Source organism: Durio zibethinus, chromosome 10 (assembly GCF_047325235.1).
Source record: "Durio zibethinus cultivar Kanyao isolate XHJ-2024 chromosome 10, ASM4732523v1, whole genome shotgun sequence".
Taxonomy (NCBI): domain Eukaryota; kingdom Viridiplantae; phylum Streptophyta; class Magnoliopsida; order Malvales; family Malvaceae; genus Durio; species Durio zibethinus.
The window spans coordinates 28,992,200-29,004,433 of NC_143171.1; the positions used below are offsets into that span (position 1 = coordinate 28,992,200).

General features: G+C 33.7%; 1 protein-coding gene and 1 pseudogene across 2 annotated transcripts; both read right to left on the reverse strand.

Annotated features, from left to right (window-relative positions):
• Positions 1-1,192: 1,192 nt before the first annotated feature.
• LOC149516661 (formate--tetrahydrofolate ligase pseudogene) lies at positions 1,193-2,781 on the reverse strand (annotated as a pseudogene).
• Positions 2,000-7,828, reverse strand: LOC149516662 (putative disease resistance RPP13-like protein 1). Of its 2 annotated transcripts, none has more exons than XM_089767218.1 (7): positions 3,514-7,828; positions 3,202-3,323; positions 2,915-3,090; positions 2,721-2,816; positions 2,502-2,578; positions 2,295-2,407; positions 2,000-2,175 (listed from the first exon to the last, which is right to left on the reverse strand). In XM_089767218.1, exon 1 carries the CDS (start codon positions 7,728-7,730, stop codon positions 3,582-3,584), a length of 4,149 nt encoding a protein of 1,382 aa, XP_089623344.1. In that variant the 5' UTR covers positions 7,731-7,828; the 3' UTR covers positions 2,000-2,175; positions 2,295-2,407; positions 2,502-2,578; positions 2,721-2,816; positions 2,915-3,090; positions 3,202-3,323; positions 3,514-3,581. The 2 variants fall into 2 exon arrangements, with proteins under 2 accessions (XP_089623344.1, XP_089623343.1); XM_089767217.1 differs by having other exon boundaries at positions 2,000-2,180.
• Positions 7,829-12,234: the final 4,406 nt, after the last annotated feature.

The window sequence follows — 12,234 nt, forward strand, 5'->3', positions numbered from 1 at the left end:
AGGTTTATGAAGAGGTTAGTTATTTCTCCAAGACTTCTACATGTTATCTATATTTAAATAATTGAAAGAGAAATGTATCATACTAAGCTTTGATTGACTTAAATACATGTTATCTTTTAAATAAATTTCAGTTCAAGTTGAAGAAGCTTTTGGTCGACAAAAGCAAATGAAGTTTAGACATGCATGTGTGAAGAATTTGCTACAATCAGCAAACGAGGATATTGTAACAGATCAAAAGAATGAGCTAGGTAGCTAGGATGACAATGCGACACTGATTTCTCTGCTGCCACTACCATTCACCATAGCCATGTGCAGCTTGATGGGCTAATATCAACTTCTCTGTCTTAATCGGAACTGAACTCCTTACGTTGAAAGATTTGTTTATGGTGATAGCAAAGACACACCATCAGTGGCACAATCATTCAAACTTGGATAAGATTCACTTTTCTTGCTCAGTTGCTGCATGCGCGCACTTGAGAAGTGCTCGGCAAGCATCTTAGAGAATCACATCTGCTAGAGAGGTTTCAATTAAAGCTTCATGAAAGTCCAATAACCTTTCCAATGGCAGTGTCCAGCTTAATTTCACAGAAGCAAGGCCATGTTGGGTAGCCCTGCTGGCATTATGCTCATTGTACCAACTAAAGGATAAATAAACCCATCTCCTATGCAGGCTCTCGCATCCCTTATTGGTAAAGTAAATCCACTTGGAGCTCCCTTATCCGAGGCATCGTGTGAAAATGAGTCCTGGGTTTTTCCCATGTAGATTGGTGGATCAGAAAACCTTTGTCTGCTGTACAACTTTTTCTTTGTCTCAGCCTGAGTTGACAAACAAAAAAAGAAAAGACTCGTGACGACAAGAAAACTCCTGGATGGTTTTGTTAGTTAGAAAAGTACTGATAGTGACAACAATCTTGTCTTCTTTAACATCACAGGAAGCTCCTTGATTGATTATTTAATGAAAAATGGGGAGTTTACCTGTTGGTGTATTCCAAACCACTGGCACAATATGACCTTGCTATTGCCTCTATTTCTCTTTAACACTAATACCCAAAGTATATAGGAACTTCAATGGCTGTGTCACATTGACACATTCTCGCAGGCCCTTTTGTTCAACTAGATGGACCCAGCTACATAAATAACACAAGAGATGCCATGCATGTGGGTGAAAACAAAGAGGCTAATTCTAAAGAATTCACTTTTGGAGTGCATCATAATGATTTTTATGGAAACGGATTGGTAGGAAAAAGACACTAACCGCTCCTTTTCCTTTTCCACCATGAGCATGGTGAGTAGAGATTATAGCATCAAATGCTCCAGCAGCCAATGCAGCGTGCAGCATTTCTAGCTACATTTTCATTTCTGCTTCAGTATCAGTTGAGAATTTGTTCACAGCGACAACCATATGCCTTTTTTTTTTTTGTTTGCAATATGCCTTGCCAAATTCACGCAACCAGTTTCAACCAGAGAAACATTCTCATTTAAGTAGACATGGTGAAGAGGCTTCCCAGCAACAACTTCAGGGCCACCACCATGCATTTTCAAGGCCCTTATTTTTGCTAGGATAACAGCAAACTGTTGTATTAGACCACTGTATCGGCACTTGATATTCATGAACTTATTTTTCTGTTCCAATATCAGCACCAAAACCTGCTTCAGTGACCACAAAACCCACCTGGTCCCATCAGCTTCAATGCAATCTTATCAGCCACGATCGAAGATTTACCATGAGCAATATTTGCGAATGAACCCGCATGAACAAGAATGGGTTCCCTCAAGGGTCTACATTAGAGTAGGGTTAATGGCATCTTCCATGAGCACTGTTAAAGCACCTGCTGCAACACCAAGATCGTCAACAGTTGAAGGATCACCAGCCCAGTTGTTTCCAATTACCATTTTGCCAAGCCGCTCTCTCGTATCAGCAAGCGATGTTGTCAGGGCTAAAACTGCCATTATCTCACTTGCAAGTGAAATATAAAATCGTGTTTCCCTCACCACTCCCTTTTTTCTGGGCCTTGGCCAAGGGTGATTTTCTTCAAGAACCCATCATTTACATCCATCACTCCGCTCCATGTGTTAGAATTTGGGTCAATATCGTTCTACCTTTTGAGCCAAAATTTCTTTCTTAACCACATTCCACAAATGAGTTTGCTTTTGTAGAACGAAAGCTTCTGCAACCTGAACTGCCAGCAACATCATTAATCAAATTAACTTCCGTCTATTTAAAACTTAACATGTATTTCTTTTTCAATTATGTAAACATAGATAACATGTAAAAGTCTTGAGAGAGAACTAACCTCTTCATAAATCTTTTTAGACGTCCTTTTATAGGCTAGAAAGCCAAATCCACGTAGAGATCCAAAAGAGAATTTTTTCTCATTCTTTTAGGATAAAGGAGCATTTAATATTCCTGTATCTCCAGAGGTAGAATTAATGATTTGGAGCTTTGATTTACTCATGTTCAAATCAGATGGAACAAAATATTGTTTAGATTTGAACTATACCTGATCTCTAACTTGAGTTAGCCTGCAATTACAATCGCTGTGTACACAAATTGTAGTTTGTAAACCTTGCATGCTGCCTACAAAATCAATTTCAAAACATCAAGATTACTTTAAATAATATTTTCAATATGTGAATTTCAGGTGCAAATCATAATTATTGGCATCTCCATGCTGCATAAAAGCATAAAGGAGGATATCAGTAGTTGGTTACTAGTCTACCTTCTAAGTGGTTTAATCTGCTTGTAACCTGCAAATATCATGTCTCCAACAAAGTACCCATTTTTATTGACAGCTTTAAACAATGGCATGGATTGACTACAAAGAAAAACTCAACCGGGTAAGATGGTTTAGTGGAAAGGAAGAGCAAAAGAATAGGCGTTTCTTTTAATCATTGCAACAATGAAGTCACTCACTGATGCCTAGGTTCAATGTTACTGCTGGTGCAGTATTTGCGTCATTTCTTAGACATTGAGAAACTGGCAGGGAAGCATCACCTTAAAGCATAAGCTCAACGCATCTGGATAGTTCTCTAGTACGAAATATATCTGTCCTCCACTACCACTTACGATTTTTATTCTTCTTTAAGTTCCTGGGTTCATGTTTTACGACAATCTTATCAGAAAAAAAGGGAAAAAATTCACTTTTTATTATCGAAAAAAATCCCTTTACTAATCCAAAATACCAAAGAGAATTCACAAACCTCTGCTCCATATAACGGCCAGCACCAAGAAAACCAATATGAACTCCCGTTCTGATATTTCAATCTTTACTCTCAGCAGATAACAAGCATTTTGTTGATAAGGTCGTGGTTAGTATCTTATCCTGCAAAAATAAGTAAAAAAATCTCAATTTTTTTAATTAATGTAAAAAAACCAGAGGATCACGATCCTCAAAAAAAGATTATATACTTGATGATCAATAAAATAAATTGGAAGCGTTTTCCTTTCTCTTTAGTGTATAAAGTTGAAGATGGAATAATCATTTTAATTGTAAAAAGGGTTATAATCAATACCTGTCATTTCTTTTCAACTTTGCTGCTCTGAAGAATTATTGTCTGAACCATTATCCTTTGAAACAGAATTAGCTGGAATCATAGATGTATCTGTCATCAATTTGCACACAAGGTATATGGGCTATCTTGGACCACTCTGGTCCTTTCTTTTCGAACCGTTCATTTAGCCGTGGACAATTCCAAATATCCAGCCGCAAAAGATAAGAAAGCATGTTCTTTTCTGGAAGAGACTTGAGGTTTGGGCAATGTCCGATGGACAAGTACTCCAGAGACGGGAGGTACTGAAAGCCCTTGGAGGATAGGATTTGTAGTTTTGGGAAATTGAAGATATCGAGTCTGGTGAGAGAGCAGGGCAGCATCATTCCTATCTCCTCTTGTGGAAAGGACTCTGCATCTGGACACCCATTTTGTATGGAGAGAATTTCAAGAGAAGCGAGTCTATGCAATCCCCATTTAATTAGTGGCTTACAGATATTGGGTCCTTCGATGACAAGTTCTCGGAGATTAGTAGCAATGCCCTCTTCTGGGAAGCATGTCAAACTTGAGCAATTTGTTATTTTTAATTCTTCTAGACAGTTGAGGTTGTGCATACCGTCAGGCAGGGATTGGAGTTTTTGACAAAATCCGAGGCTAAGCACTTTCAGGTTTGGGGTGATCAAACCACTTTTCGGAAAGGAAACCAAATTTGAACAATCACTTACATGTATGATCCGGAGATGGCTGAGTTTGTTCAATCCTTGAGGTAAATACTTAATATTACTACACTCAACGATCTGAATATATTCAAGAGAAGAGCTATCTTGAATTTCTTGTGCTATGGACTCCAGCTTTGCACAACACCTTATTCTCAGTTGTTTAAGCCTCGTTGGTAACTCCCCCCTTGATGATAAAGATACAAGGCATGGACAATTGCGAACATCCAACCGCTCAAGAAGACATGCACTTATAGAATTGACATTCTCTCCCTCGTCCAACAATAAACGCTGCAAATTTTCACATTTGTTAATCACTAGCCTTTTCAAATGCAAAGGCAAATTGCTCTTTGAAAGGGAAATCAGCTTTGGACAAGACAAAAGCTCTAGCACCCTAAGCGATGTGATGTAGTGCAAGCGTGTTGATAGCTTTTCTAGCCTTTCACAGTTCTCTATTCTCATTTGCTCTATGCTACCAGGGATCTTTAATTGCATCAATTCTTCTTTTTCCTCTTCTGCCCCTATGGAGACAAGTTGCGGCCAGTTTCGAATTGTCAAATAGACAAGGGACATCGACTGAGTTAGCAATCCCCAATTGTTCTCTCGCAAAGAGCACAACTCCTCGCAATCATCAATCTCAAGTGATTCCACTTTTGTTGAACCGAACATTAACCATTCTGCTGCACAAGTAAACTTGGGAATCTTTGAAAAATAAACACTTCTTAATGATCTATCATCTGCAAAACCTTTATACACTACCTGGTGGCACCTATGAATTTTTAATTCTGAAAGCATTGGAAGGCTTTGAATTGAAATCACCAATTTTTCACAGTTAAAAATCACAAGTTTCTCCAGGCAAGGGAGATTTTCTGATATACTTCCAAACAGCTTCGGGCAATTTTGAATAAGGAGTAAACGAAGTCTTGGGAATTTTCTGGCTTCCTCGTCAACTTCACAAAAGTTCCAGTTCTCCCATTTAGGCATGTCTTCAAATTCTAAACTGTCCAATGAACGAAATGCATCAGGCGTTTTTTCTCCAAGGAACTCAACTCCCACACTAGTTACATTGTGCAATCCCTTGACGCGTAATTTTTCTAGCAATGGCAATTGCCCGATTGATGGCAATGATGTGCAATTTGGACAATTTTCAAGGTATAAAGATAGTAAATTGTTGATTGAAGAATTTGCTATCCATTCCGCCAACCTCACACCACAATAGTACCCGAGGACAAGCTCCTTAAGCTTTTTGGGAGGTTGAAGCAAATCCAACACTTTTTTCTCAATTTCTTTTCTACTATTCTCAAAGCATCGGCTCCACTTCAATTCTAACTTATCCAATCCTGGCTTATCATCTAACTTAACCTTCCAAGCATCTTGAGTTTCAACAACATTCTCTAACCCTGAAATACAAAGTTGACCCTTGAGATTTGATAAATCCTCTAACTCCCTTATTTGACATCCATTGCCTTCATACAAAGCAAAATTGGACAGTGTTTGAAGATCAGCTATTGTGCCAAAATTACTAAAAATGCCTTCTAATCTATATGCACCGGTGATATCAAGAAAACATAGGTTGACTAGGTTTTCCATCTCTGATGGTAGCTTCTCAAGTTTCTGACACTCCCTTAATAAAAGGGTTTCTAAATTATAAAGAGTACTTATTGACTCGGGCAAGCTTTTAATAAGAGTGTAAGAGAAATCTAAGTATCGCAAGTGTTTTAAATCTCCAATAAAAATTGGCAACTTAACGATTTGATACCCTCCCAAAGAAAGCACCCTGAGGCATCTCAAATTTGGCAACAACTGTGATAAAACATTATTGGTTACATAGCCAATTTTATCATTTGACAGCCTAAATGGCAAAAAGGTACGTAAATGTTGTGCTTCACTAATACCCTTAAATTTTTTGATGCCATCATACTTGCCACCAATGTAAGATAAGTGGCGAGTGTCCTTTGAGATTTGCCGATCACCCTCTATTCTGAAGCATATTTCTCCAGCAACTGATTGAGCCAAATCACTGATAAGGTCATGCATAACAAATCGAGATCTATCTTTATTTGATATTTGCAAAAGAGACCTTGATACTAGATCTCCAAAATACTTGTGGCCTAGAGCTTCAATGCTATGTTTATCCCTTGCTTCTTGTAAAAAGCCTTCTGCCTTCCATAACAAGATTATTTCTCTCTCTTGAAATTCATAGCCCTTAGGAAGAATGGAGCAATATGCAAAGCACCGTTTTAAATGTGGAGGAAGATGATGATAACTCAATTGGAGAGCTGGAATTATACCACACCGATGGTCTGATAGCTTCCATAACTCACTCTCTAATATATCTTTCCAAACATCATGGTCAACATTAGTACGCAGCAAGCCTTCAAGGGTTTTGGCAGCCAAAGGCAAGCCATCGCACTTCCTCACTATTTTCTCAGCAACTTCTTTTAGATTTGGATGTCCTCCAGAATCTATGGCTCCCAATGCATGTTGAGCAAACGCAGACAAACAATCATCTTCTGACAAAACTCGTAAAGAATGAGCAAGAGAAGCACCCACTGTAGATGAAACAGCAAAACTTCTTGTTGTCACGATAATTTTGCTTCCTGGAGTCCTTGATGGAAATGGAGATTGTAAAATGGTCCAATTATGATAATTCTCATTCCAAACATCATCCAAAACAATCAAAAAAATTTTCTCTGACAACTTCTTCTTTAATTTTTCTTGAAGTGAATTCAAATCATCGTCATTGCATGGCTCAGAAGTTACTGATTGAAAAATTGCTTTTGTTATTCTAGTGACATCAAAATCATCAGAAACACAAACCCATGCTTTGATATCAAAATGATTTTGAATAGTAGCATCATTGTAAACAAGCTGGGCTAAGGTTGTCTTATCGATCCCTCCCATGCCAACGATGGGAATCACAAAATTTCCTTCATCATCACTCTTGAAGACCAATTCAAGTATTGCTTCCTTGTCTTTGTCTCTGCCATATACATGAGTTTCAATCTGCAGAGAAGTAGGTTGCTGCCTTTCTTTCATTCTGTTGGATTTCGAGCAGTCAATCATTCTCAGTTGTAACTGATTTTTTTGAGGCTCTAAATTTTTCAATTTGGCAGAGATATCTTTTATCTTTGACGCCATGCCCCTGTTAAACATAACAACATTGAATGAGTCAGAAATGAGTTTGGGTTTCTTACTTGAGCTACCACGACATTCCAACATCAAATTGCGCCTTGAAGTTTCGGTTTCAAGCTCGTCTACAATGTCATCCACATCATATGCCAAGTTTAGGAGGTCCGACAACCAAAATTCCACAGATTGATCTTTTAACTGCCTCTCCTCGGCATCATCAAGCAGTGCACGAATCTCCAGCAATTCTTTCTTTAACTTCTCGAGCTCTTCTTGAATATGCTGTTCACTGACAAATTGCAAAAACTCAAAAGACACCAATTTATCTAGGAGAAAGTCAAAAAACTTAGAAATAGCAACTTCTCGTATAGCGGACAGTGCTCCAAGCAAAGACATGTTTGTTTTGTGTTCTTGCAAGAAATTAGAAGAAAACTGAGAGCAGAGAAGATTTTGAAAACAGTTGAGCTAGCAGGTGGAAAGGAAGTTTGATTTTTATTTCTCTATCCATAAAATCATATCCAATAATCTAAGGGAAGAAAAACTTATCTATAAAAGTATAGTATGAAAGTGGTTTTTGAATTTCGCCGACACAGATATGTTGATTAATAATTTTTAATGATCATTCAACAAATTGAAAAGTAAGCGCAGGCTTCACTTGAATTTTAGTATTACTTTTTTGGAGACACTCCAATAAGTCCTCGACAATGGTGATGTTAACAATTTTAAAGGCTACAAAACAAATTAGTGGAGGTTGGGATTTATATTTTAAAAGCAAATTGCATGGAAAACGTATTTTTTTTAATTAAAATAATCAAGTGATCAGTATTTTGTGAATAAGAAACGTTTGTAAAAATTTATCTGACCTTTACAAGTCCATTCCAAAATCTAACCCCTCACAATCCAAAATGAAAATAATAATCTAATAATCCAAAACTTTTAAATGCAATAAAGTAACCTAACGATACCTCATGATTAATTTGTCACCCTTTAAGTTGAGATGAATTTTGCTAGAAGATTTGGGCATGTGAGCTGATCTTATGAAAAGATTGATTTGCATTAATAACTTAAGTTTTTATAGAAAAATAGCTGAAGTTGTAGTTTAACACCTTTAATATAGAGAAATTATTTAAATTTCATCTGTAAAATTCATAACAAAAAATTATTAATGCAATTAGGGGTCATCATATATACCCTTATTTTTTACTGTAAAGAAACCCTATTATGGTATATTTAAAATGTGAATAAATTAATATGATAAATAATGAAAAAATGTCAAATTTATCACTATAATAATTGAGATCCATATTTATGCAATTTTAATTACATAGGGATGAAAAATAGAATCATCTTTATTATGTCATGTTGACATAGAAAATATTTCATATATATATATATACACACACACACACACACTTGGAAAATTTCATGCTGGAAAAAATAAACAAGACAATTTAGTGTTTTTTGTTTTGTATTTAATTAGTAAAAATGTTTTAAATTTATAAAAGTTTTTCAAAATTTTTAAATTTATTTAGAAAACCAAAGCTTGATCAATCAAATTAAAGTGAATAAGAAAATATAAACTTATAAAAAATTAAAAATTATATTTAAATTTTTATAAAATTAAAAAATTTTCAAAATATCCTCGATATCAATTCATATCTTTTGTGCATTTTATTAGGCTTATATTATATAGTTAAGTGTGACTCCAATTTGTTAGCGCCCTATATTGATCGGAATCATTTAGAATATTTTCAAGTCTCAAGTTAGTATCGAGATATCGATCCATAATATTTTAGACTTTAAGGTTCTAATTGGCTTTAGATAGTCAATTTGGATATGGACTTTAATTATTACATCAAACTTGGCTTTAGTTAAGAAGGTCCATTTTTTCCTTTTTTTTTGGTTATATTTTTCACTTTTTAATATTCTTGTTAAATGGCTATTTATTTTCAAAAAGAAAAAAAAAATTTGGATAAGTAAGATAATTCATGAAATCTTTGGATTAGAGTGGTATTCTTTTGAAGATAGAGTTCTGGAGTTGATTTTAAGAAGTAAGTGCAAAATTTTTTAAGTTTAATCGGGTTTTAACTGGTTTCATATCACAATCGGAGTTCATCGATTATAAAAATAACATCAACAATACAAAGTGGAAGGTGCCCGATTTGAGAGTCATATTGGGATCCAAAATTTTCAGATAATACTATTTCCAGCAACAATTGATCAATAATTCACCCAGCATGAACTCATTCTTCGAGCACCTGTACCTCCGAATTGCCAGGAATACATGGACAATGAATCAATCGTAATTCAAACACAAAAATCCCAAATAAATGCAGCAAGATCAAGAACTGCTAGCAAACTCAGAGGCTAGCAAATAACCACAACACACTAAAAGTTATATTGGTTCTTTTTTTTTTTTGGCAAATTGCATAATATTATGAATTTTTAAAATTCAATTCAAACCGTCATATAATCCGATCCAAACAGAAATAAATTTTATCAGTTCAATTCGATTCAATTTATTGATTTTTAAATTTTTGTTTTTTATATATTATTTTAATATAAATTTTAATATATTTAAATAGATTTTATACAAAATTATTATTTTTACTTTATAAAAATTTAAAAAAATATAAAACTAATAAAAATATATAATTCCGTTTGGTTTGGTTTGGTTTTTCACTTTCTAATTTGAAATTTGATCCTAACTTAATATATACATTTAATATTTGAATTTAATCTAAATTGAATAAAAAATGATTTGAATCAAACCGAATACTATAATTTTGAATTAGTTTTTGATTTTTTTTTATTTTTTTTGCACTCCTAAAACACACAAGATACAGCCACAATTACATAAAAAGTAAACACCATCTACAAATCAACAGCTTTCAAACACAATAAATAAGAAACAACCAGGAAATATACAAGCAAGTAGGCAAAAATCTTTTGGCAAGAATTGTTTTTGCTTTCGGCTTTGTGTGTTGGAAAGGTTTACGTTATTTTGAGTTAGTTGATTAGGGTTTTTTTAGTTAGTTGGAAAGACAAGAATTTTTTTGGGTTTTTTTTTTTATTTATTCACATATTTTATTTACATATTTTATTTACTTATTTTATTTATTATTTTAAATAAAAATGTGTCTTCAAATAAAAATATTAAAATAATTTTTCATGAAATCTTACCAACATATTAAGTGAAATTTTTAGACAGAAAAATTTTACCAACATATTAGAGCATATTTTTAGATAGAAAATTTTACCAAAATATTAAAAGATATTTCAAAAAATGAATAATTATATATATGGGTTGTGAAAATTAATTTTTGAATATCCAATTATGGAATTACTAAAAATGTTCAAATAGCAATTTTTATGCAAATTCTTAAGTGAGAAATTACTTTTAAATTTTATCAACATATTGGAGAATTTAGAAAAAGATTTTTAATATCAAGACTCTAAAATTTCATTTCTCATGAATAAAGTTTTTTATTTTAAAATGAAATGAATCAAACAACGGAACCTCTCTAAACGTGACAAATAATCTCTTTAAATGCTTCTAAGATGAGAAAATATTCTAAAATTATTACCAACATATTAGAGTAATTTAAGGATAATTTTCAATAAATAATTATCTGACAAGATTTTTTAGGTTTTTGGATAACATGAAGTCAACTGGTACCATTTTTTGGATGGATGTTTTAGAGTGTTATAACCTTTTCTGCACGTAATCATACTTCCGAATCCAATTTTAGTTTCATAGACTAAAACCCACTCTTTTAAGGAACTTGGGTCAAGCTTGGAATTTTTGTTTAAAAGGGAACAAATTCAATTAGGTAACCAATCGTACTTAAATAAAAAAGATTGGTGACGACTCTTAAAATTTGTGTCTAATGATAAATTTACAAACTTATACGTTATGATGGTTTAACAACTCCACTGGGCTACCGAAAGTTAGACCAATAATAGATTTTGTGTTATTCAAGCCTTATCAAAATTAATTAGTTTTTAATATTTTTTTGAATACTTTTCATTCATTCTACTTATTTATTTTTAGCATTTATTATCTTGTTATTCATATACATTTTTATAACATAAGCTGTATATTGGGCTCCATCCTTTAAGAGAGAGAAGAATATCTACACTTTTGTAAAATTTCATGTCTTCACATGAGCTAGCAAAATACTACCACTCAAATTGAATCTTTTCCACTCATAGCCTATGATGGTTAAGGATTAGGTGCCTTACTAGTTTGTCATAGATAAGGATGTGAGAAATAATTTCAAAACTTTTAGATTATGAATCCAAACTACATGTAGTAAAACATAAGAAGCCAATATTATATTAGAGCTATATCCACCCATTATTATAATGTAACCCTAATTATGACATATGAGTGAACTTTTCGAGTTTTATTTATAGCAACCTATGAAAGGTTGAAAAATTTTATGGTTATTCAGTCTCTTATTTATTGTTAAGTTGTTATATTTTAGACTTTAATCATGCATCGTTAACATATGCATTCATCCATGCATCACAATGTGGCAAACATTAGTACATGCATTCATTTATCCCTTCACACATTGTTATACATATATTCATTTATTTATGCATCATAATTTGTTATGTGTCAAGCATTTAGTGCATGCATTCCTTTATGCATAGAGGATTCTTAAGCAAGTTAGGATAATCTTGAAACTTCTTTGCATAAACCCTAAAGTAACATAGGCCTGCTAATTGTGGTACATAAAGTTCAAGAATAGCTTGATCATCCTAGAATCTAATCCAACTTGTTCACCATTAGTACAATACTCGAGTCGAAGCCAAATGTATGGAGCAAGAGAACTCTAGCCTTATTAAAAAAATGGAAAGGGCTTAAGATGAGCTTAGAAGAGAACTAAAC